The sequence below is a fragment of the Myxocyprinus asiaticus genome, chromosome 19, assembly GCF_019703515.2.
Source record: "Myxocyprinus asiaticus isolate MX2 ecotype Aquarium Trade chromosome 19, UBuf_Myxa_2, whole genome shotgun sequence".
Classification (NCBI taxonomy): Eukaryota; Metazoa; Chordata; class Actinopteri; order Cypriniformes; family Catostomidae; genus Myxocyprinus; species Myxocyprinus asiaticus.
The window spans coordinates 31,093,271-31,120,443 of NC_059362.1; the positions used below are offsets into that span (position 1 = coordinate 31,093,271).

The following is a 27,173-nucleotide window of genomic DNA, read 5'->3' on the forward strand; positions in this document are numbered from 1 at the left end:
TCTCACAAACAACTACTGCTGTAATAATGTTTTTATTTTGAGAGCTTTCCCAGTTAATGTGCAGTTAATTTGTAATATTAGTCACCCAATTTCAATTTTGGTATCCAACAGAGTGGACATTATAGCTGTAATTAGTATAGCTTAATAACCTTTATGTATTCGATGCATTAAGTATTTGCCCGATGTTAGATGCAAAAAAAAAAAAAAAAAAAAAAATCTGCTCTTTTTTTCCTGAGACTCGTACATGGAATGCAATCATCAAAAGTAATACTGTAAAATAAATTAAACAATATAAAATCCACACTGAACACAAAACAAATACATACATCTATATATTTAACTGGCAAGTTTAAATGGGAAATATTTAATTCTGTGAGATCTTGTAGCTTAGAACATCTATTTAGTTATATATTAATTATTTCACTTTATCAGTATAATTCAATATATATGCATAATTAATCTGATCAGTAATGAATACAAGTTGGCAATTCATCAAGAAAAAAACTAGAGAAAGTTAGTGGAAGTGTTTTGATCTGGGGGTTTTTATGCAGCGACTGAACACAACAGATGACACACTGACAGGGCGAACATTTTTTAACATACTCATCCAACATTTTTGAAGAACAGTATGCTGCATTTGACTTAAACATTCTGTAGACATTCAACAATTGTTTGGTTCTTTATAAAATAGCTTACATGTCCAAAAGAAAAGATCCTTTCAAAACAGACTAGAAGTGAGGTTCTGGCACAGAGTTGCAGCAGGCTTCTGGAACCAGAGGAGGAACTAAGCAACAATGAGATGATCATATCTGATTAGTGCTTATACATTGCTTGCATTGTGTAGGGTGGCAACATCAGAAGTAACTACAGCTGGCACTTTTTACAGTTTAGAATGTATAAAGTCAATGTTTTAGCTGCTGTGATCCTCATTTTCCTCCAATGTGTAGTCTGTAAATGTGTGTGTGTTTGTGTGTGCATGTGTCTCTTCGGATGATGTGTGCAATCTGAGGTTACCCAGGTTCCAGGTACGGAGTAGACCACTGGATAAAATAAATTCATCCATAGTCAGACAGTTTCCATAGCACTTCAGATTCTTCTATACTTTACCACATTTAGTTCTTCCTTCCATTCAGCATACAATTCAGCATCATCCCTGTAATCCTGATCTTGTATCAACTCACCAGGAAATGACTACAACTCCACAACAGCTTTCTTTCATATCTGAACATATGAAATATGCTGAAAATCATTACTTGTCAGCTCCTTAAATAAAACTATTCAGACCCTCCCGTGCTCCTCCTGAGAGGGCAGAGTGTCTAAAAGAGCCATCCCATTAAAAACACGGGAATCACTATTACACACCCAATTATTCCTGGGAATGTCTCCAGATCAGACAAACTTCAAGCTTATGAGATATCTGGCATGCGTATACATCCATGGCGACACTCAGGGTTGAACCATCCAGATGTTTGCATCTTCTTGCCCCACCTCCTCTTCTTCCTCTTCATCCTCCTCCTCTTCCAAAGGGTCATGAGTCCTGAGGGCAAGCTCACGGAGGAAGTCAGGTTCATGAGCAGAGTTCTGGGAGGTGGACTTGAGTCCAATTTTCTTCTTGGTGAGATGAAAGTGGTCACGAACGAAGTTGTAAAACTCGTATTCGTATTTCATTCTTTGGTAAAGCACCTGCAGGGCCTCTAGACTGGGCATGTGCTTCTTTACTGTGCCTGTAAGGTTTCCCATCTTCCAGAATGCTGCAGAGAAGGCAATCAGATTTACATGAAAATGTAGAGAAAGCTAAGAGATTCAGTTTTGCTCATGCTTCAGTAATTATTTGTTATAGGATGATCTGCATGCTTAACTTGATGAGTAAAATCAGTTTGATTTTCTAAAACATACCCCAGGACAAAATGAAATAGTGTTTTATATCGGTTTCCTCCTTTCCCTTGTCTCTGATTTTTAAATATTTAAAGAAATGCTCAACATTTAACATTTCTGAAGAAAATGTCAATTTCTCAGATATGAATTCAAAATAATTGAATAAAACATACCTGGACTCTTGTATATGCTCAGGACATCACTGAAATAGTGAGGTAGGAGTCTCTCCAGTAGGAGCAATACATCCTCCAACTCCTCCAGAATCCCCACAAGGAGGAAATTTTCTAAAACATTTTGTTTGGCCCTCTCCAAAGCCCACACACCTGGCTCCCTGTGGCAGACAAAATGAGATGGCCTCATTTAGTAATTTTTAACTATCATAAAACTGAATAAAAATTGAATACAAAACAGCCAGATATCTGGAAAAACTTGTAAAACTGCTGAATAGGGAGAACATTTGCCTGGCTACAAAACAGCTTTCTATAGAGCAACCCTATAATCACCACAAATAGTGAAAAATTCATATTAAATCAATAATAAAATACTAAGAAGTGATCTTATTTCTGCAAGCCATATCACCCTGTAGCTCAAGACCGGTTGCCCACTGAAGCTAAGCAGGGTTGAGCCTGGTCAGTACCTGGATGGGAGACCTCCTGGGGAAAACTAAGGTTGCTGCTGGAAGAGGTATTAGGGAGGCCAGCAGTCCTAATGCCCCAGTATAGTGATGGAGACACTATACTGTAAAAAAGGCACCATCCTCCAGATGAGACGTTAAACTCTGTGGTCATTAAAAATCCCAAATGGCCAAATTCCCCCCCTTGTCATGACCTCCTAATAATCCCCATCCATTAATTGGCTCTATCACTCTACTCTCTCCTCTCCACCAATAGTTGGTGTGTGGTGAGTGTACTGGCATTATAATATAGTATAATATATTTTTATATATTTTGATGTTTTATTTTTATATTTCATATAACAAAGAGATAATGCAACAAATCTAGAACAGGATTCATTACTTTCACAATGAAATTCCATGAGATGCAACTGGCTGTCAAAAACATATTAAGCTACAAATTATACATAAGATACTCATAAGCTACACATAAGTATTTTCTCAGGTACTTATTGAGTCTAAATAGATGCACAACTTACATAATTTCAACAGTACACCCAAATGACTATAGTCATATCATACTGTTCATGTGTTACACTTGCTATAGTTTACTTCCATGTTGTTTCTTCATCACATAGCAATGTCAAATGTAAAACAAGTCAATCACCGAAACAACACACATATAGGATACCAGGGAAGTGCACAGACATTTTGGGGGGCAGGGGCTCAAGTGGAAAAAAAGGGCACTTCTCATAATTATTTAAAAAAAAAATTTTTTTTTAAACAAAACATTAAATATATTATCACAACTCTGACTTCCTTACCAATTTATTTTAATTCCCTCACACTCATGCAGTTGTTTCATACTCAACAGATTTCTACAAAATAATCAGTTCACACAGAGACCATGGTCTTCTTTAGTATTCACTAGGTTTATCACAAGAGCAGGCAACAGCAAAGGAAACTATGCCACAATGTGCATGTTTTCTATGCTACTAGTTTCAAGTATATATTTAGAATAAATGACTGCACCAAGGAGAGGGACATAGTTTCACTAATAATTTGTTTATTTTGCACACGGAAATAAATCGTTTGAATTCTTTTGGTGTTATTGGAATACATAACACTTCAAAATCAACAAAAATCTTCACACTAAACTGAAAAAGGCTGTTGCTGCTATTTTGTAAATTTTACAGGAAAAAACACTGCAAAAAATGATTGACAAAATACAAAAATACAGCAACTTAACTGAAATTATTACAAAAAAAGGTCTTGAACTTTGAAATAAAATCTGTTACTTCCATTTCTTCAATTCCCTTGTTGTCTCTTCTTCCTCCCTCTATCAGCATACAACAAACTAATAGAATGGATAGTTATTAGATGAGGAGCCTACGATCAAAATTAGGAAATTACTGTTTAAGGCAGGACACTTTTTTCATGTAGTGGTCAATTTTTAGATTTTGGTCTATTTTGCTTCCATGTCTTCTTTTACTCTAATGGAAAGAAAACTTCCAAAATACACATTTAGATGGTGTTTGTTTTAAGCCTACTATCCTCCATCTGTTTGCATCTGTAGATTTCTTCCAAATTAACCAAAACAAGCTAATCTGCATATTTAAACATAACATTTCAGGGGGAAAGACTCTTGATGTAAGTCATTAACTGGGGAAGTTCTGTGGTGATATGCTTTATTTATTTTATCTTATTCACCTGCAGTGCCTTGTCAAATGTATGCAAATTAGTGCATTTTAATTAGTTAACGCCTAATTTGCATATCAGTGTGGCGATTGTGATGATGTTATTAGACACACATTTTACTGTATTGACCTGTAGTGTCTCCATTAAGTACAGTACATTAGCCTGTATGGCCATGATATATTGCATTAGCTAAACTTTAGCTAACTTATTACATTAGCTAGTAGCTCATGAGTCATGCATGTTAGCAAGACACAAGTTAACTATATTTGTCTTTTGGCTAATTAGCTGTAAAGTCAAGGCACTGGTAGCTTAGTCTTTTGTTCATCACTACTCACCTCCACACAAGCCAACAAAAACACAACTGGGATAGGAGCTAGGAGGGGCTGCTACCTGCCTATCTGTGTGTCTGATGTGCCGATGTGTGCTGCACTGCTGCGCGGAGACGCGGAAGGAGGGAGGGCATCGGAACTCGACAAAGTCTCATCTCCCGACCTGATATTTAGATTTTTTATTCAGTAAATATATTTGTTTGACAGGGAAGCTGTGCACAAACAGGAATATATATATATTCATTTATTAAAAAAATAAAAAAAAGCACCCCAGAAAAAAGGGCACTTTCTCTCGAGGAAGAAAAAGGGCAGGTGCTCAAGCCCCCTTTGATGTCTATGTGTGCACGTGCCTGTGGGATACTGATAATTCATCATTGTTGCACAAAATCAACATGATATAGTATTTATTTGTTTGAATATAGTACTAATTTCTCTTGTAATAAACAAAGAAATAGACCCCCCCCCCCCAAAAAGGGGTGAAAGCAACTTCCTTCACACTTAAAGGTGCAAAAAGTGTCCCTTTACACCACCTGGTGGTGATTTTAAATTCTGAGTCTCACATATGACTTGAATTTACAGTTTTACCGCAGCGGGACATGTGGTGGCAAGTGTCATTTTGGTCTGGTACCTACTGTAGCTTTTGGACTGAAAAAATAAATAAATAAATAAAAAGTTACAGCTATCAGAGAGGTTAATATCAAAGTATCTTCCCAAACAGTGTTCGATCATAATTACCTGCATTGAGGGTGCTGTCCACAGAAGTATGGAACAATGTAGAAAAGGCGAGGGTTAGAGCACTCTGGGTAGTTTTCTATGATGCAAACATTAATGTCCTGCAGTGGAGAAATTAGAAAATGGAAGGAGAGGAAAATCTGAGTAAAAGCTATACAGCATTAAAGAAAGAAGAACATGGAAAAGTTTGGCATACTGAGCAATAAATCTACAATCTTAGAAATAATTATTAACACAGTTAATTCAGTATGTTCTAGTACTGAAGTGGCCCCATCCAAAAAGTTGAAAATCTGGTAATCCATTCTAATGAACGCAAGGGGGCACCACTTACACACAATGAAACACATCCTTGCCGTCTTTTATGAAGTCATAATGTGGCGGTGCTCATAGTTCTAACACTTCCAAAACACAAACCATCACTAATAAGGGCCCAAATCATTAACAACACAATACAGTAACAATGCTTCTAGCACTTTATCTGATCCAAAAGCTGTAATTGCACTGGAGAACATTAGATTATAGAAAAAGCACACTTACTCAAAAACACACACACAACAGGGTAGCGGTATTGTAGATACTTGTACAGTACATTTGAAACCAAATGTATTTTATTCCACTTTTAGCTAGCAAAAAGAAACAAGGCAGGGTCAAAGATCAAGACTACACTCACTAATATATATACAGAACTGGATTGCTCATGACGTCATAACTGTGAAGCCACTGCGCCGCCATATTTCTATGCCCAAACATTCCAATGTCCCTATTGACTTAATTGGAAATCATCTAATTTCAGCAAGTAAACATTAGTCATTCAATCACTGATTTTATATCTGAAATCTGCATGTACATCCCTACAACGCAAACGTCCTACACATGTTATTTATTTATTTATAATCGGGACGTTTTCCTGTTTCTTGAAAACCCGAGTGAGATACTATGTATATCTACTGTATATCAAACAGCATCCAACTCTAACAAACTTCATCAACGAACAGATCAGCTGAATGTAAACAAGTTCACTGAAACTGGGGTAAGATTATTTATTGTGATAATCAAGTGTTTGTTCAGAGTTACTTGTTTTATATTTTTATCAAAAAGTGCATTGTACTCCTGCGGTCAATTGAATAAGAGCACGCGCTCTCTCTCTCTATCGCACGCACAGCGGGCGCTGAGATTGAGGGAAACAAGCAAAGCAAAGCTGGTTAAAATTAAACTGATACGGGTTCGACTGGAGGACAATGAATTAAACTGACTACAGATAGCACTTTAATGTGAAAACGAGCAAATACCGGGCAATTAAGGCGATTTAGGGGGCTTTCACACTGGGCATGTTTGCTGCGGTCCGATTCCGAGTGCGATTGTTCCCGGTGTCCCCCGCAGCTTTGGTCTGGTTTCACACTCACTTGATTCTATCGAACCCCGGTCCATTTGCGTTCATCTTACGTCATCACAAACACGCATGGAGAACACAACGTGACTCATCATACTTTTTGTTTTTTGTTATTTTGGTGCCATTATGCACAGTAGAGTGAACGACAACTGCGTATATGTGCGCTTCATGATGTAACTCATCAGATGTCCAGGGGAAGGCGGCTTGCTGCTGCTCGCAAACGGCGTTTTTTGAGGAGACTGATTGCAAGGAATTCATTTGCATCTTTGTTTACGCTGCACGCATACTCACGCTCGTGTCCATGGTGAAGTTATCAACCACTGTCATCTACTATTATACCCTATATTTATAACCTATAATAGTATTTACATATAGTATTTATAAGGTGTATAGATAGAGAGATAGATGTCGTCATCGGCTAAAACGCATGCGCAGGTTACTTTATTTCCTGAACGAGTGCGCACCCGAGTCCGAGTTGCTTTCACATTCACGTGAATCGCGCCACAGCTCCATTGCAACCGAACTCAGACCACCTCCTACAGGTAGTCTCGGGTTCGGTACCGCAGTGCGCTCCCCGGTCCGCATGACAGCTTTCACATTACCAATTTTTCATGCGAACCGTGCTCTGTTTCGAACTAAACTGCCAGTGTGAAAGCACCCTTAGAAATCCCGGTCTGACTTTTTTTAAGTCCCTTTCGGGGGTAAGGACATATTGTCACCCTAAACAAGCCAATATTACAGCTTTTCCTACTTACATTACAACCTGTGGACAGTTTTCTCGCTTCCTTTGGTGATTGTTGTGCTGCACTGATAGACTGAACACCTACCGGGGCAGGCGAATTCTCTAACATCGCAATCTGCATATATGTTCTTCCTCGTAACGAATATTATCCATAACAAGCAAATCAAACATTAAACATGATTGTCACTAGAGGGCAAAATGCAACCGTTGTATCCTTAGGTCGGAGACGGTGAAACGGGGGTGTTTTCTCCTGTCAGTCATTGGCACTCTATGAGAGGTTGAGCACACTAAGATGGCCGCTCAAACACTTCCGGTGGCTTCACCTCCTGCTGGCAGTTTAAGTTGCATCAGCGATCCAGTTCTATTTATACATCAGTGACAACACTCTATTTCAAGTCATCCGAGGAAAACATGGCAAAAATTAAAAAGATCCTTTGAAAAACAGTATAGTATATGTAAAGATGTGGAAGAAAAAAGAAAAGAAAAGAAAAACCTTTCCTCAAAACACTGGCCAAATTTGCAATAATTCCATTAGTTGAGAAAAAAAACGTCACTAGTTTATTTCTTGTTAGTTTATTACATGCTGAAAGGTACATGGTCAAGTATTTTTTATTATTTAAATCAGTACCATACTTTCATTTTTTTTATTTTTTTTTTTTACTGTAATTTACAATTACAGTAATGAGGAAGAAATTATTAAATTGCATTAGGGTAATGAGAATTGTGCACAATTGTCATGAACAATGTCACAATGCAAAGAATCTTAATGATCTTAAAATTAAAGAAATCGACTGATGCCGTTGACTTCCTTTAGACAAGTTATTATACCAAGAAAAGCCAATTTTCAGATTCAATTAGGCCTAAATGCATGGCATTCTGTGAAAACAACAGCCTACTATTCTTTTCTTTCAAACTTCACCAGATTTCTCCGCTCTAGCTTACTTTTTATTTGTGATTTAGTAGAGGTCATTCATGATGTGCTTTTATTAGGAAAATAAAACTAAAGTGCAAAACTGAAGCGCAGGTTGCTTGGTTTAACTTGCTTTCACTGTACTGTGTATGTGTTCATTTGTTGACAATATCAAGCTGATGAACTGGCAAATCCTTTAAAGAAGTGGAACTGCAGGAGGGCCAGTTACTTTAACAACAACTCACTTTGTGTGTATCTGAATAGAAAGCCAAAACCGCATCAAGGTCCTTTTATCTGCATCTCCACCCTACACGGTGACACAGACACACAAACAAGTCTGATAGACTTGCACTTATACTGCACAGATACTATTTCTTAAAAACAAACTATTTACATCTCATTTGGGTTTCCATTGGCTTTTTGGAGTGTAAAAAGGGAAATAAGAACAGAACACCGGATGACCAAAAGGGCAAATGACTGCAGTGAGGCAAGGAACAGAGGAGCAAAAATGTCATCCACCAACAGGACACCAATTACTCAGCAACTTAGAGAACAACCTAAATCTATTAGGAGATAATGACGTCTTGAAGCTACGCCAGAAGTTTGAAGCCAGTTAGTTTTTTTGTCTCATGTACCCCCACAGCCCCTAGTGTAAGGCTCAAGAGCCCCTTCATCATCACCAAACCTGAAGTGCCTTCCTTTTAACTCATACTGCATTTCCTTAAAAAGGAACTGAATGTTATGGTATTCTCTACACTTAAATTAACTGCAATTAATTCATTAATTCATTTTGCCTTTTAGACAGCTCTAATATTTTTATTTAACATTCGTGTTTTATAGGTTTAAAAAGCAACACCAGGATACCCCTGGTTGTGAATTACTGAAGTAAGCAATTAAAAACAAGTTCAGTGAGGATAATAATGCTGTTTGGTTAATGGGAGAGAAGACAACATAAAAATAAATTATGTATAAAGTTACAGAAAATGACTTGTGAGGTTCTGGCAAATGTCCCGAGAAGATAAACTGGGCACTCTTTCAAACACTGTCTCTTTTTCTCTCTATAAGAAACCCACTCCAGCTCAGGTGACACACTTTTTGCCTTACGTTCTTGATTCTGTCCCAACGTGGCCATTTCACTGCGCACCTAGGAACATTGCCATTGCAATTTACCCCTAAACTACCTCCAGATGGATGCCACCATGCAATATGCTCTTTGCCTCAACACAAAAGACAACATTTTTCCATCTAAGAAACAGTACAAAAAAAGAGGTATGTAAATAATACTGGTTATTTGATGAATGTTGTAGTAAAATTTGTAAGCTTTAGACATAGCTGCATTAATGCTGACCACTTCATCTCCATTCATATTGTCTTCTCTCAATGAGAGAAGAGAAGAGAAGAGAAGAGAAGATAAAAACAGTTCTAAGCTGAACAGAACTCATACAGGACCTGGATGAGTTCCACTAACAGGGGCAATTTCCTGCCTACACACACTAAACCCTTTAATGTTTTCGTTGATTAGTAAACATGGGCAGTACACTGGTCTAGCAGCTTTGAAGTTCTGCCAGCATACCTCAAACAAGAAACTTGTGGTTTTATCGGTGATGACCTCACAGAACAAATGAGACTGGTACATATACTACAAAATATACATTTGGACACATACAGTGCATCCAGAAAGTATTCACAGCGCTTCACTTTTTCCACATTTTGTTATGTTACAGCCTTATTCCAAAATGGATTAAATTCATTATTTTCCTCAAAATTCTACAAACAATACCCCATAATGACAAAGTGAAAGAAGTTTGTTTGAAATCTTTGCAAATGTATTGCACCTTTGGCACCAATTACTGCCTCAAGTCTTTTTGAGTATGATGCTACAAGCTTGGCACACCTATTTTTGGGCAGTTTCTCCCATTCTTCTTTGCAGCACCTCTCAAGCTCCATCAGGTTGGATGGGGAGCGTCGGTGCACGGCCATTTTCAGATCTCTCCAGAGATGTTCAATCGGGTTCAAGTCTGGGCTCTGGCTGGGTCACTCAAGGACATTCACAGAGTTGTCCCGTAGCCACTCCTTTGTTATCTTGGCTGTGTGCTTAGGGTCGTTGTCCTGTTGGAAGATTAACCTTTGCCCCAGTCTGAGGTCCAGAGCGCTCTGGAGCAGGTTTTCATCAAGGATGTCTCTGTACATTGCTGCATTCATCTTTCACTAGATCCTGACTAGTCTCCCAGTTCCTGCCGCTGAAAATCAACCCCACAGCATGATGCTGCTACCACCATGCCTTACTGTAGGGATGGTATTGGCCAGGTGATGAGCGGTGCCTGGTTTCCTCCAGACATGACACTTGCCATTCAGGCCAAAGAGTTCAATCTTAGTTTCTCATGGTCTGAGAGTCCTTCAGGTGCCTTTTGGCAAACTCCAGGCGGGCTGTCATGTGCCTTTTACTGAGGTGGCTTCCGTCTGGCCACTCTACCATACAGGCCTGATTGGTGGAGTGCTGCAGAGATGGTTGTTCTTCTGGAAGGTTCTCCTCTCTCCACAGAGAAACACTGGAGCTCTGTCAGAGTGACAATCGGGTTCTTGGTCACCTCCCTGACTAAGGCCCTTCTCCCCCGATCGCTCAGTTTGGCCGGGCGGCCAGCTCTAGGATGCACCTGAGCTCAATTTTGAATGTCATGGCAAAGGCTGTGAATACTTATGTACATGATTTTTTTTCGTTTTTTTGTTTTTAATAAATGTGCAAAGATTTCAAACAAACTTCTTTCACATTGTCATTATGGGGTATTGTTTGTAGAATTTTGAGGAAAATAATGAATTTAATCAATTTTGGAATAAGGCTGTAACATAACAAAATGTGGAAAAAGTGAAGCGCTGTGAATACTTTCCGGATGCACTGTATTAGGGCAGTGGTGGCTCAGCAGTTAAAGGCTCTGGGTTACTCACCAGAAGGTCGGGGGTTCAAACCCCAACACTGCCAAGATACCACTGTTGGGCCCTTGAGCAGGGCCCTTGACCCTATCTGCTCCAGGGGCACTGTGTCATGGCTGACCCTGCACTCTTACCCCAGCTTTGCTGGGATATGTGAAAACAAAGAAATTTCACTGTATATATGAAAATGTATAATGTGTGACAATAATAAATATTACTTTCTTCATATTATGATTATTTATTATTACTATTTTCTACATTTCATAATAATAAAGGCCACTACGCATTGACCAAAAATATTAAAAACATCAAAACTATTAAGTTACCACTCTTTGTTTAGATTACAACTCTGCACACTCGTGACATTTTGTCAAAAAACTCTATGAGGTATCCATGCGCTTGGGATAGTTTTTAAACAGTATTGAAGGAGTTCCCATGAATGTTGGACACTTTTCCTTCTTCAAATTCATCCATTTAATTTTTTTTATTTTTATTAAAATTCAGTTTTATAAAAGAAATGCATATGTAGGCACAACTGATGTTTGTCTACAAAACTAATTTCAAGTATTTACTGTAAGTATAAGCCTTTAGATCGAGAGGTTTGTAAGATCATGAGATTGCACTCTGAGGCAAGAGTGGGCAGCTGACCAGGCAGCCATGCAAAACATACACAAACACACTTTAAAGGTGCACTCAGTAACTTTTGTCTTTGTGTCATTTTAAACTTATATTAACTCCTAGTGGCTTGGATGCAGCATCATTTAAAATCAATAGTTTTCAGTGTCAGATGCAAGAAATGTAGTATTCATGGTCAGCCATGATTACTTTAATCAATGAGTGAAAGTGTCAAATAACAGGACGGTTACTAAGATTAAACGAGTAGTATTCAGCTTGTCATGAGATTCTAACATGGCAGCCCCCATGTGCGAACCCTCTACATGTAGAATAAAACAGCTTTTATAAGGTTACTGATGTGACTGGAGTCTTCATTTTAATGTGAGTGGTTATGATTTCCTACATATATTGCAAAATTACAAGTCATGTCTTTAGGAGTTCAACTTTTTTATTGAGGAAAAAATTAGAGTTCACCTCTAAATGTTGAAAAGGAATCAGTTTGTAAAATTTCTGCCACACCAGGTGAGTAGTCACTGAGAGAGTTCTAACCCCCCTTCCCATCCTTGTGAGCATGGCGCCTCATCTAACACACACTCGAATAACTCATGTTCACATGCTTCAAAACCTATGGGACAACTTAGCGATACTAATTATCCTACAGCTTTAAATTCCAGTTGTAATGAAAATGTCAGTTTTTTGTGGTTGTGAATATATGTCTGAGAGAGATGTGTGTGCATTCATGAAGATAAAGAAGAATTTTTCAGTTCATGTCACATAACACAATATTAAATTCACGTAAAAGAACAGATAAAAAAATCCAACTATAATAGCATACCATTTAAAAGCTCACTTATGACAAAGGGCATGACTATTAAAGCCACATAAATCAGACAGGTATGTTTAGTATGAAAGATATATCCATGGTAAGGATAAAAAAGCCATGGTATTGCCAAACATCAGAAAACAGAGATGTAGTTAAACGTGCCTGCAGGAGCAGAAAGGATCTTAAAAGGAAAATTACTGTATGTGGAGAAGGTCTGATGTGATTATATTCTCTGTTGTCTATCATTTGTCAAGAGAAGCCCCATTCCTATCATGTTATTTTGGCCTGTTTATGAGTGTCTCTGTCATGTGTGTTTCTTTAAGATTGCAAATTCTTGAAATGGTTACTTAGAGGTGTGAGATATGTGTAGAGTTGTTATAAATGAAGTTTGTTATGGAATTAATGTTTAGATGCAGGGTGAAATCTGTGCAGATCTGAGCTGATGATGTGTTTTATAAGTGCATAATATTTTTAAACTAAGGAATTAACTATGTTAAGTTGATCAGTTGCAAGGTTTGTGTCACATTCAGAATTCAATTGAAAATTCCTTTTAATTTCCAATTCAGTTCCTGAATTTGAAATGATTTTGCCAACAGGATGCAGAAATATAATTCAATATTTGAATACAAGGAAGTATAATTAAAATAAAAATACAATTCAGAGAAACTGATGCACAATCGCTCTATTCCCACATCCCATCCTCTGTTTTCCTCTTTCCTCTCTCTGGGACAGAGGTCTCCAAAGTGCTTCATTCTAACCATCCTACCATCGGTCCCCATGACCCTATCCCCTCCCATCTTCTACAAGCTGACTCTCCATCAATCATGCCCGCATCCACACACATATTCAACATGTCTTACAACTGAACACATTCCAGCAGGCTTGAGTAACCCCACTGATTAAAAAACCAACACATAACCCCACAGTGGTCATTGACTACAGACTGGTCTCTCTCCTACCTTTCCTGTATAAAACTCTTGAAAGAGTTGTATTCAACCAGTTGTCTGCTTTTCTTTTGCAGAACAACCTACTTGACAGACATCAGACTGGCTTCAAAAAAGAACACTCAACGGAGACTGCCCTTTTGTAATAGCTGAAACCCTGCGAGTGGCGAGAGCTAATTCCAAATCATCTGTCCTCATCCTCCTTGACCTGTATGCTGTTTACGACACAGTGAACCCTCTCCGACCTGGGCATCACAGGAACTGCGCTTGGATGGTTTGAATCATACTTCACAGGCAGATCCTTCAAGGTCACCTGGAGAGCAGAGGTGTCCAAGTCACACCAGCTAATCATGTTATTCCTCAAGGATCAGTGCTTGGACCCCTCCTGTCCTCAATCTACACTATATCACTCGGACCAATCATTGAGGCACATGGCTTTTCCTACTACTGCTACAAAAATGATTTGCAGCTTTATCTGTTGTTTCAGCCTGACAACCCAACCATCTCAGCTTGTATCTCTACCTGACTCTCTGAGATCTTGGCTTGGATGAAAGAATGCCACCTTCACCTTAACCTTGCCAAGACAGAACTCCCTGTGATCCCTGCCAATCACAACTTCACTATTTATTCATCTTTGTTCAATTACACTACAGTAAACCCAGACAGATCAGAACCTTGGAATGGTGTTTGAAGACCAGCTTATCTTCACAGGCCACATATCATCAATCGCCCGGGCTTGCAGGTTCGCGCTTTACAACATCAGGAAAATTATACCTTTCCTTTCTGAATATGCTGCACAGCTCCTGGTCTGAGCTCTGGTCATTTCAAGACTGGACTACAGTAACGCTCAGTTGGCTGGCCTCCCAGATAGCATGATTAAGCCACTGCAGATGGTCCAGAGAGCAGCAGCGTATCTGGTCTTCATTCAACCAAAGAGGGCTCACGTCACCCACTTCTTGATTTCACTCCACTGGCTGCCTGTAGCTGCCCATATCAAATTCAAGACTTTGACTTTCAGGACAACCATTGGAACAGCACTCTCTTACTTCAATTCACTCCTCCAGGTGTATGTCTCCACTCGCTCTCTGCAGTCAATGAACGAGAGGCGCCTGGTGGTCCCATCGCAAAGAGGCACAAAGTCCATTTCAAGATCATTCACTTTCTCTGTTCTTCTGTGGTGGAATGAGCTTCCAACCTCCACATGATCTGCTGAAACTATCTCAACATTCAAGAACCAGCTTAACCAATCCACTCTAATTGCACTAACTAATAAAATAACTTTCCTTGTCTGTCTCTTTCTTCTGTACTAGCTTCTACACTACTCCACTAACTCTGTAAACTTGACAGTGCGATACTGCAGATATTGTTGACTTTTGTATGACAAATTGCTTGCTATGTTCCTCACTTGTAAGTCGGATTGGATAAAAGTGTCTGCTAAATGACCAAATATTAATGTAAATTAACTATTTTAAGTTTAGTTTTTAATAATGCATTTAATTTGTCAGTATCATCTTCAGTATGTTATCTGAAAACAATGTTGAGGACATTATGAGGTGCTATATGGCAACATTAAAATTTGTTTGAATTTTGTCCAACGCTGCTCAGTACAAAAATACATAGATTACTCTCATTCTTACACTGGGCATAGGATGAGTTAATAGACAAAATGTTGTGGACTGAATTAACTAGTAACTTTAAAAAGAAAAAAAAGTCCAAGTTAATGTTCAGGTTTAATGTGTCTGGGAAACTGGCCATTTATGTTTTACGAATAACAGATATGTGCAATAATTCAGTCACAATCCTTAGTTGACTAATGTAATTCAGTATAGCAACGTTTTCATCTGAGTGGTTTCTTTCAAAGCTTAGAGCATTTAGCATCACAATTGACTTGTTCTAAATAAAAGGCAAGCATGGCTAATCAATTCCTGAACATTCTGCCCAAATTGTTGAGTGGGATTGTTGTGGCCTGTCATGACATATTACCTCAAGAGCCTCAACAAATTTCCAAACATACAGCCAGACTCTTGTTCCTCTCCCAAACACTCATTGTGCAACAACAATATTTTCTTAATAGAAGACTAATGAGCATGACTATGAGTACAATAATGAGTAGAATATGCCTGTGAATATCTTGAAAATTATAATAGCTGCTGTCTCTTGCCATCTCTCTAGTCTGATGTAGCTCTGCTGAAAAACCTACACTCACACCTTTGCAACAATATTAGCATTCTCAGCCAGATCTTTATGTTTGGACTTGTGCCGACTGAGAACTCACTTCACTGAGGACTGCTGCTTATCTAGGTGCCAACACAGACATGACTGAAAAATGAGAGGACAACAAAAGAAGAAAAGAGAGGGAAAGCACAGAATTCACAGAGAGCATGTGAAAAGGGATGGAAATTGGCTTAATGTGCTAAATGTCAGGAAATTATAATGTGATAAAATCTAATTCAATTTTATTCCTAAAATCGTGTTTAATAGCTGAATTCCTTGTGAAGAACTACACTACACACAATCCTGAAGAAAGATCCACCAATAAGAGAAGCCGCTGTAACCATGGAAATTTAAATAGAAACAAAAGAGCTCATTTACAATCTTCCACATTTTGAGTCAGTCTTCCTACACTCTCAAACTACTTATATATTTATATATGGGTCGATGACAAATAAGGTTGTCCGAGGTGATAAAAATTAGAAATCTTTTTTTTTTTTTTTGTGGATTTTTCTCCACTTTTCTCCCCAATTTAGAATGCTCAATTCCCAATGTGCCCTAAGTCCTCATGGTGGTGTAGTGACTCGCCTCAATCCAGGTGGCGGAGGATGAATCTCAGTTGCCTCTGCGTCTGAGACTGTCAATCCGCGCATCTTATCACGTGGCTTGTTGAGTGCATGTGGAGGCTTCACGCTATTCTCTGCGGCATCCATGCACAACTCACCATGTGCCCCACCGAGAGCGAGAACCACTTTAGAGCGACCACGAGGAGGTTACCCCATGTGACTCTACCCTCCCTAGCAACTGGGCCAATTTGGTTGCTAAGGAGACCTGGCTGGAGTCACTCAGCATGCCCTGGATTCGAACTTATGACTCCAGGGGTGGTAGTCAGCGTCTTTACTCGCTGAGCTACCCAGGCCCCCCAAAATGAGAAATCTTTAAAAAAAAAAAATCTAGTCACATGTGTCAAGTTTGTATAAATTTAATCTTTGTGTCCATGTTGGTTTCATAAATTATGGAAAAACATTTATATCATTTTCTACAAATAAAATAAAAATGTCAAGTGGTGCAACCATTAGATAAAAGGTACTAAATACTATCCTTTCACCCTGAATAGTGAATGTGAGTGTACTTAATCATTAATTACAAAAAAAGTTTGCAAACAAAATAGTTTTTCAAGGTGAATATTAATATTAAATAATATAAAGTAGTTTTCTTAGGGTTACTCCATTTGACCTGAACAAAAGGTGCCCTAATAAAAAATCTCAAAATATCTGGCATTTTTACACACATATTTATTTTGTCATATGACAACAAAATGGCTATCTGCATGTTGGTTACACCACATGACTTTGATTTAGTGGAAAAAGTTTTAATTAGTTTTCTCTGATTTTTGTTTATTTATTTTTTTTAGAATTAATAATAAAAGATTATTCCAACTACTTTTGAGGATGTGCAAAACTACCAATTTTTCAAGAAAGTGATCTTCTTGAAATGTATTGTTGATGTAGCGCTTTGATTGCTGTAACAACAGCGTATAAAAAGACTAAACCTCAAGCATTACAGATGAAACTTTTTACTTTTATTCACTATATTGCGCAACAAGCTCTCATCACGCAAAAATGCTCTCCAAGTAGTTGCATCTCTTAATTAATTTGAAAATTTAATTGAAATTGTGCCTCCCAATAAAACCACCACCACTAAAAATATGTTAGTAGTTGACCCCATTAATTGACTAGTCAGTTGCTGGATTTAAGCTCCAGAAAAAATATCAAAATGACTTTGAGTTCAGAAATTGAAAACATGTTCATCATAGCAGAGGAGTTTAAGTAATTGCAATTTTTATGTATAATACTTTGAAATCGCATTTGTATGAATTGCATTTTTAATGTAATTATTTAATGATTGCATTTTTAATGTATAATAAATATAGTATGTTTAATGAATTAAAAAAAAAACTTTACAGATCTGCACAAAAAAATTAGCATCACATCATTGACCCATTTATCTAAATATTTTGCAATGAACAAAGTATACTATTTTATACTTACAATCAATGGTTAAAAGTCAACAGTTATATATTGTAGTCATTTGCCATCTGAGTCTTTCACAATTTTTAAATACATTCTTGCTTAAAATCAATGGTTGTATCATTGATCAACCATTCACTGCTCTATTCTACACAGAGTAAAAAGGGGAGGGATTAGAAGAGAGCTGCTGACCAGATATCTCTCTTCATCTTTCATCTGGGGTGTGCGGATCAAGTGATTCTGTTCTCCTCTCCAGTCCCCAAAACGCCGGAAAAAGTAATTGGACAGGAAACGGTTAATGGGATCCCTGATGATGTTTATGTAGACAGGCTGCTCTATCCTAAACCTGAGAAAGGAGGAGAAAAAGAGTATGTGCCATCCATTAATTTAAAAACAAACAAAAGTTTGGCTGGGTTTTCACTTGGACTTGATCAGATACATTCAGATAAATAATTCCTGATTTACTTACCTTGTGAAATTGAGATAATGAACATGTCTGGTGTACAGAAAAGGCTGCGGAATAGTGCTGATGTTTTTCATCAACTCCACCTGCCAAAAATTATATACACAAAAAAACAGAGATCAAAATGCACATTGCTTAAACATCCATGAGCATCTCTTCATCCAACAACACTGAACACCCACAAACAAAAGTTTAGAACAAATTAGACTTGAAGTCAAAGTGTGTCATTTTTTCAATGTTAAAATAATTTCTCCAATCCCAGTTTAATACAGCTATGAGTAAGCCATGAGTACATTGATTCCCTTCAAAAGTGTAAACACTGTGGTTCTTTGGCGCTATTAAAACATTACTATGTTAGTTTGAGCGGCCGTCCAGCCTGACATAGCAACATTGGCTCAACCAATGGCGAAAGTTTGGAGCGAAACTATCTGTTTGGCCAAACAATGGAAGTCACTGTTTAATAAAACCATCACTATTTTTGTAATTCCATTTGGTGATGCTTATGGCACTGAAATTACAAGCTTCAGCTTTAATTCTTTGATGCTGCTGTCCAACAATCTGTGTTAAAGCCACAGGAGCTCAGTATGATAGCAGAACATTACTGTGGGATTTTGGCCGAGTTCTAGGACAGAGAATCTAACAAGCTTTGAAACAACCAGATCACATGTGTTCTGTACTGTCTTCAGCAGCCCACCGCAGAAATACGCTACTTCTTCAGCCACCGTAGTGGATCTATTTCAAATGTTAAATGAAACATTTAACAACATTCTGAACAGACCTAATCTATCTAACAGAATCAGAATCACACACACAAAGGAAACATTCCTCACATGAATGGCGCATGGTGCAGTGGAAAGTTATTAGGTCATCTGAGGAGGCTGCCTTTTCATTACATTAATGTTTCCTAATGAAGGCCAGCTGGGGCCCCAGTCAGCTCTGATAGAGCCTGTGTGTCCCTAAACTTATGTTACAGTCTCTAAAAAAAAAAGAAAAAAAAAAAGAAAAACACACACATACACATAAGGAGACTTATAACTCTCCCTATAACAGATCACCACATGGGGAGTGAGTGTGCGTAATGTTGGCCTGGTGGTGCTGGGTTGGTGTGTGTATAGAAAGGGCCACCCTCCGAGCTGCAATCTCATACCCAAATCATAACTACTCTAAGCTAGTGGCTCTCAACTGGTTTTGCTTCAGGAGCAACAAAGATTTTACATTGGACTTCAATTGGCGACCCAACACAGTTTGAAAATTGTAAAAAGGTAAACAAAAATGTCCTTAAAATCAAATATTGAACAGTATTAAAATGACCATGATCTGAATAGGCCCAACAATATGTATTAATATGACAAACTATAATTGAAAACTGACCATTCTGCAAATGCATAAATAACAGCAGAAGTGTGATTTAACAGCATAATGTGGAAGAAACACTGGGCAAAATGTTGTATTAGTATCAGCCAATGAATATGCACAAAATAAAAATAAATAAATAAATACTTCAGTGTTTGATTGGACACACACACACACACACACACACACACACACAAAAGATAAGAAAAGTGTTTTCTCCTCCCATTTAAAAGTTGAAAAACCTATTTATTTTGCTATCCAAAGAATGCATGATTATATGGTCAGCTGCATTTTAGTAGATGAATGTTTATTTTTTTTAACCTGCTGATAGGACCGCAAGCCTAACATACCTATTTTGGGGTTGCCACAGAACTAAACCTTCTTTTCTCTTGACTTGACCTATCTCCCTGTCAACCACCTAACCACACTGTAACAAGTGCACAGCTCTAGACTTCAAGCTTGGGCCAAAAGCTCTTGTTACACATCTTTAATCAAATACTCAAAAGCCAAAAAACACAAAGTGTGTGCCCATAAAGACCTAGGGTAGTGACATCAACTTAATGAGATAATTTCCTGTGCTGCACAGGCTGTTATGGGCACACAAATGGCCTACAGTGTACTGTACCTCTAAAGCAATGATATAAAAGGTGTTGGTAGGACCACATCACAAGCAACACCTCAGGGTGTGTAGCACTGTTTAAACAGTAAAAAGTTTAGTGTGTCTTGAGGCTTATTAAAAATGTACAGGTCCTTTTAGAAGGAAATTAATGCATAACACCCAATGCAGTTTGACCTAATGCATATATTTTCTTACACACAATTGAGGTTACTGAGGTCACTTGTCAAGAGCACCCCAACCTAATATTTATCAGTTTTTTGTTTCCCCTTCCTTTAACTGGTTCACTTTCCCCACCAATGTTTTCCTCATGACCTATCTCTAACCCATTTTCTTCTTCACTTGTGCATCCATTAATGACAGAAGCTGCCAAGACTTGTTCTGGACAATCACATGATTATTTAAGGGAGAGGTTGTTAATATGTACTTGTCTGTTTAAAAGGGCTGTTAAAAACAGACTACACACTCCCTCTAAACACACATGTAATCCTGCTTCTCAAAATGAGAGTCTGGCCATTCTCCATTGACCTCTCTCATCAACAAGGCATTTTCATCCACAGAACTGCTGCTCACTTGTTGTTTTTCGCACCATTCTCTATACACTCTAGAGATTGTTGTGCGTGAAAATCCCAGGAGATCAGCAGTTACAGAAATAGTCATACCAGCCCATCTGGCAACAACAATCATGCCACGGTCAGAATCACTGAGATCACTTTTTTCCCCATTCTGATGGTTGATGTGAACATAAACTGAAGCTCCTGACCCATATCTGCATTATTTTATACATTACACTGCTGCCACACGATTGGCTGATTAGATAATCGCATGAATAAGCAGATGTACAGGTGTTCCTATTAAAGTGGCCAGTGATATGATATATGTAGTTATTTCAATATAGAGAATACTGTATACTAAGTTCTTCTGAGAACACACTAAAATCACATTTGCTTTCTCTTTCATAAGCTAAATTATGAAAGACGATTATATCTCATCTTTCTCAACACACACCAGTGTTCAGGACAGTTAGCCTTTCTTTTTGCTCAAGTGATGGCAATGAAACCTTTATGAGTACTGAGCTTGTTCCTGTAAATACACGTTTAATATTAGCTTTGAGTATTTACACCAAACCAATTTACTTTCCAAAAGTTATGAATATGCATCACACACACATTAAACATTTTATTCTGGGATGCTGAAAGGTATCATAATCTTCAGATAAAATTGTGTGTACTCAGGGATATGGACACATTCTGTCAATATATCTTTTTTTCTCACTTTTATTACTCTCTCCTACCTGCTCAACAAACCTATATGATTGTTATTTAATTAGCAGAGTTTATTTAAGCTTTTCATACGTTGAGTTTAACTGTATGGAGGTGTGGCGGCTTGACTCTAACCAAGAGGCATGACAGAATGTTTTCCTTTCCTCTCCGCAAAGGAAGAAATTGTGTGTTTTCCTCCACAATGAGTGCCATTCGGATGTGTTTCATTGACATTGGCATTCGGCAAGCATTTCCCTTAGCAAACACCTTTAGTTAATCATATTAACAAGTTTTCTTCTTTGTATGCTTTTCATCTTAGCATGCTTTACAACTTTTTCTGAGGCATTATTTTGTCCAGGCACACACTCACCCATCAACTGACCTGCTCATGCTTTGTGAGTCTAGTTTTGTTGTGAATGTCAGAGGACACCAGGTTAAACTCGTGCTTTTCTGCCAGAATCCTCAGCAGCAGAACGACTGTCCGACTTCCACACTTGCCCACCCTGTTGTAGATCACCTGACTTGGGAATGGCAACACCTAGTGACACAGAAATATTTTAATTCATTAGAAAGGAAGGAAATAAAGAAGGAAGGAACAAAGGATGAAGGAAGGAAGAAAAGAAGGAGGGAAGCAAGTAATTATGGAAGGGAGAAAGGATGAAGGAAGGAAAGAAGGAAAAAAGGAAGGAAGGAAAGAAGGAAGTAAAGAAGGAAAGAAGTATGGGAGAAAGGATGGATGGAAGGAAGGACAGAAGGTAGGAAGGAACAAAGGACTAATTAAGGGAAGAAGGAAAAAAGGAAGGAAATAAGGAGAAAAGGAATGATGAAAGTAAGGAAGGACAGAAGGTAGGAAGGAACAAAGGAAGGAAGGACGAAGAAAGGAAGGAAGGTAGGAGGAAAGGAAGAAACTAAGGAAGGAAGGAGGAAAGGAAGAAACAAAGGAAGGAAGGAGGAAAGGAAGAAACAAAGGAAGGGAGGAAGAAAGGAAGGAAGGAAGGAAGGAAAGAGGGAAGGAAGCAATAAAGGAAGGGAAGGAAGGAAGGAAGGCAGCCAGGAAGGAAGGTAAGAATTAAGGAAGAATGAAACGAAAGAAGCAAAGGAAGAAGGAAGGAAGGTATAAAGAAAGGATGGAAGGAAGGGAAGAAGGAAGTCAAAGGCCCAATTCATTCACTACACAAAAACTCCTGAAAACACACACACGTTCAAAAAACTTGATCTCTGCAAGCTGAACTGATAAAAATACAGTAATGTAGCGGAATACTTTTTAAAAATCCAAAACCACTTCCAGTACAATTATTACAGGGACAATCCCCATGGCCTGCAGTAACCTGTGGATAAGTGTCTTGCTCACGGACACAATGGTGATGGACGATTCATGGATTGTTTCTTGCAGGGCTCAAATCTACAAATCCACCCCAGATCTTTATTCACTACCTCACATCACCAAAAAACAAGTTTTTAAAAATCAATTGGAGGAAATTTGTGATTCCTGGAAGAACATACAGTGTGGAAGGAGGAATGGAATTCTCTGCAGGCCAGCATATTGGATGGAACTGGGGCTTGGAGAGCTCTTTTGACTCCTGGCTTTTTTTACACTACCAATCAAAAGCTATGACAAAATTGACTGAATTTATGCTTCTCATGATCATAAAAGCCTTTTGATCTAAAGGATTATGCTGGAATGCTTTAAATTATTTTTACAGACAAATATAAACTGCACCTACAGTATGTATACTGTACAGTATGTACACTATCCACTGGATAGCACTAAGGGCTTCTGGCAAAAGTCCCTCTCACTTTTATCCATGCCTGTGAACACCCTTCCTTGTTACAACCTAAACAAGACCCCCTCTTGTCTTGACTGCTCATTGCCTTTCTCTCTCGATCTCATGATCCATAGTGTGGAACTTTGCTTTTTCTTAAAATAACAAATACTGATCAAGTTCACAGAAAATTTCCTCTTTTCACCTCCCTCACACACATATACATAAGAGGCCTTGTCTGAGCCCAGCTGCCTTGCTAATTCTCCCCCCCATCCTTTTTTCCTTCACTCTCTCCAGTCTTTTACTTCTATCTCACTCTTCCTCATTCCCCCAAGTGATATGAAGATAATCACACTTCTATTTTTCATCTGTTCTCTTTCAAACATCTGTCACCTCATCATCACACTGGAAAGAAATGGCTGTAAAATTTCTTCCTCCCTCTCTTATGCAACACAATATACACCGATCAGCCACAACATTAAAACCACCTGCCTAATTTTGTTTAGGTCCCTCTCGTGCCGCCAAAACTGCACCAACCTGCATCTCAGAATAGCATTCTGAGATAATATTCTTCTCACCACAATTGTTCAGAGTGGTTATCTGAGTTACCGTAGACTTTATCAGTTGAACCAGTCTGGCCATTCTCTGTTGACCTCTCTCATCAACAAGGCGTTTCCATCTGCAGAACTGCCGCTCACTGGATGTTTTTTGTTTTTGGCACCATTCTGAGTAATTTCTAGAGACTGTTTTGCGTGAAAATCCCAGGAGATCAGCAGTTACAGAAATATTCAAACCAGCCCATCTGGCACCAACAATCATCCATGCAATATCTAATCAGCCAATCGCGTGGCTGCAGTGGAGTGCATAAAATCATGCAGATACGGGTCAGGAGCTTCAGTTAATGTTCACATCAACCATCAGAATAGGGAAAAATATTGATCTCAATGATTTGGACCTTGGCATGATTGTTGGTGCCAGATGGGCTGGCTTGAGTATTTCTATAACTGCTGATCTCCTGGGATTTTCACGCACAACAGTCTCTAGAATTTACTCAGAATGACCAAAAAAAAAAAAACATCCAGTGAGCGGCAGTTCTGTGGATGGCAATGCATTGTTGATGAGAGAGGTCAACAGAGAATGGCCAGACTGGTCCGAACAAAGTCTACGGTAACTCAGTTAACTGCTCTCAACAATTGTGGTGAGAAGAATAGCATCTCTGAATGCCATTCTGAGAGGCAGGTTGGCGCTGTTTTGGCGGCACATGGGTGACATACACAATATTAGGCAGGTGGTTTTAATGTTGTGGCTGTAATTTTCAGTTTCTTCTATTCAGGGGTGTAAAGTAATTGAGTAAAAATACTTAAGTATTATACTTAAGTATTATCTTTTGGGATTTGTAATTTACTCGAGTGCAATTTAAATAGAATATTGTACTTTTACTCAATTACATTTCCAAAGAAAAAATAATACTTTTTACTCCTTACAATTTTATTTCAACTTGAAAAGTAATCACAAAATTTTTGTAGAGCAATTTCTTTCGTCTTACTGGACTAAAGCCACCTTTTCACTGCATCCGACAAACAACAGATGACAGAACAGAGGTCAGTCCTTTCAAATGGAGTGTCGCACGGCAGCTGTGTGGAGTTTCGACAATCTGCAGAGGCGAAATTTCGGATCTGATTTGAGTTTTGGATACATTGAAATATTTGTGTGACTAGACCGTTTGTGACCACACGACGTAATGTGATGTATTCATTCAAAACTATGAGCATGAAGTGAGAAACACTGAAGATTTTTGTCCTAAACTTTTTTCTAAAATCCTGCTATTGCTACAGATTAGACAGTTATGAAGTTAAAAATTATCATTCACGTCGCAAATATATAAAAACAAAAGGCTTTTGTAATTAAATGTGTACATGTCCTTTATTTCTACACTTGCCTTCATATTTCAATCATATCTATGAATTTCTACTCCCTATTTGCTGAATTATTGTTGTTGTTGTTGTTGCTGTTAGGCAACTATTAATTATAATAATAACTACAAAAACCAGCAATGATAATGATGATAATACTGATAATAAAATAATGGAATCTGAGTACATATTAATTATACATTATATTGAATTCATCCATCTGCTCGACAGCTAGATTTGATAGCAAACCTCAGAAAACAATTCACAAAACCAACATTACTAACTTTCTTCAAAGCTTATTTTGAATTTTTTTTATCTTTCTCTATGTCTCAAGGGGCTGGGTGCTCTGACATCACAACGAACAACGAACAATGCATGACTGTGGCAACATTTTTGTAAAATAAAGCAATGTGGTTCATTACACGTCTCAGGGCAGTTTTAAAGTGAAATGTCCACTGTGTGGCGCTAAAAGCGAGTGAACTGTTATTCCGAACAGATGAGGTTTTTAAGGTTAATGTTCTATCGAGATTTAAATCAACAAAACTTACCTACCTTTCTACCTTAAACCTTAAACCTAACAGATAGTGTCACAAAAAGCAAATGTGACCTGAAAAAAAAATTTCTGAAGCAAACACGTAATTTTGTGGTGCTACTATGGCATTTTCAGCTCATGTGTCGACTTGTCTGCTCTTCAGGTCCTTTGTATTGCATATGCAACACTCTATCAGTTGAGCTACCGTGCAATTTGATCACACTCGAACAAGCTTGTAAATGTAGTTGGTTATGTAATGCAAATGCTAAAATGAGTCATGTGCTATAGTAAAAGTGTTTATATGTCACAAGATAGTATTGTGTGAAGATCAGCGTGACAAGTGATTGTTTATGAACTGATAATCTGCCGTTTTACTCGTGATTTGAGTGAAAGGGGATGAAAGTCATAGTGTTCATTCCACTAGGAAATTGCAGTGTTACATACAACAGGCCACATAAAAAAAAAAATTATTATTTTTTTTAAAAAAATGCCAAAATGTTGTTATTGTAACATGATTCTATGACCAGGCTGCATATGCCACTGTGGGAGAAATATGACAGTCATCGGAGACGGTAAAAAAGCAACTTAACAAACCAATCGAATTTAACAACATTCTCTCACACAATCTACTCTCTTGTTTTCATTCTAGCTAGGAAAAAAGTAACTTTTTACCTTTTTAATACTTAAGTACAATTTAATGTGAATACTTTTTTACTTTCACTCAAGCATGTTTTTGGCTAGATACTTGGACTTTTAAGTGAGTAAAATTTTTAATCAGTATCCATACTTTCACTTAAGTATAATGTCTGAGTACTTTTTATACTCCTGCTTCTATTTCCTCAAGTATGAATGCACTGGATTTACCTATTCATTTGGCAGACACTTTTATCCAAAGGGAATTTATTCAGTGCATTCAGGTATACATTTAATCAGTCAATTTTAAACATTAATTTCTGCCATTTTCTTCCCTTTCAATCTATTTTAGCATTCACGAGAAGGATTCTAAAGTAAGAAATTGATCAAATACCTTATTTTTTAATCAACCTGGTCTCATAGTGAAAACGTGAATCGATATACATTTTTTTATACGTGTCTCCACATATTCTTGTAATTCCCTGCAGTTTCCAGGTGAAATGAACACTAGAGGCGCTACAACAACTGTGTGTTTTAATCACTTTCACTCAAATCATAACTTCAGTGGCTAATTATGACTTTATAAACACTTATTTTTCTCTCTATTACTCAGACCCTGCTATGTTATGATATAGAGACACTTTTACTCTAACGCATCTTATGAAAAATTATACATTTTAACGGTTGTATTACAGACCACCAACATATATACACTTATTCCAATAAGATTAGCTTGTGTGGTAGCGCATCTCATAGAGTGTTGGACTTTGGCCTCAGAGGACAGTGGCTGAAAACCAG

General features: G+C 37.9%; 1 protein-coding gene across 1 annotated transcript in view; it reads right to left on the bottom strand.

Moving 5' to 3' along the window:
• LOC127456710 (uronyl 2-sulfotransferase-like) overlaps positions 1-27,173 on the bottom strand; it is a 97,666-nt gene continuing 70,493 nt past the window's right edge. Inside the window, exons 3-8 of the mRNA XM_051725220.1 lie at positions 21,917-22,072; positions 18,310-18,389; positions 18,033-18,186; positions 5,251-5,348; positions 2,049-2,206; positions 1-1,751 (exon numbers count right to left, since the gene is read on the bottom strand). Coding sequence (XP_051581180.1) covers positions 1,447-1,751; positions 2,049-2,206; positions 5,251-5,348; positions 18,033-18,186; positions 18,310-18,389; positions 21,917-22,072 — 951 coding nt within the window. The 3' untranslated portion in view covers positions 1-1,446. The remainder of the gene's footprint in view (positions 1,752-2,048; positions 2,207-5,250; positions 5,349-18,032; positions 18,187-18,309; positions 18,390-21,916; positions 22,073-27,173) is intronic.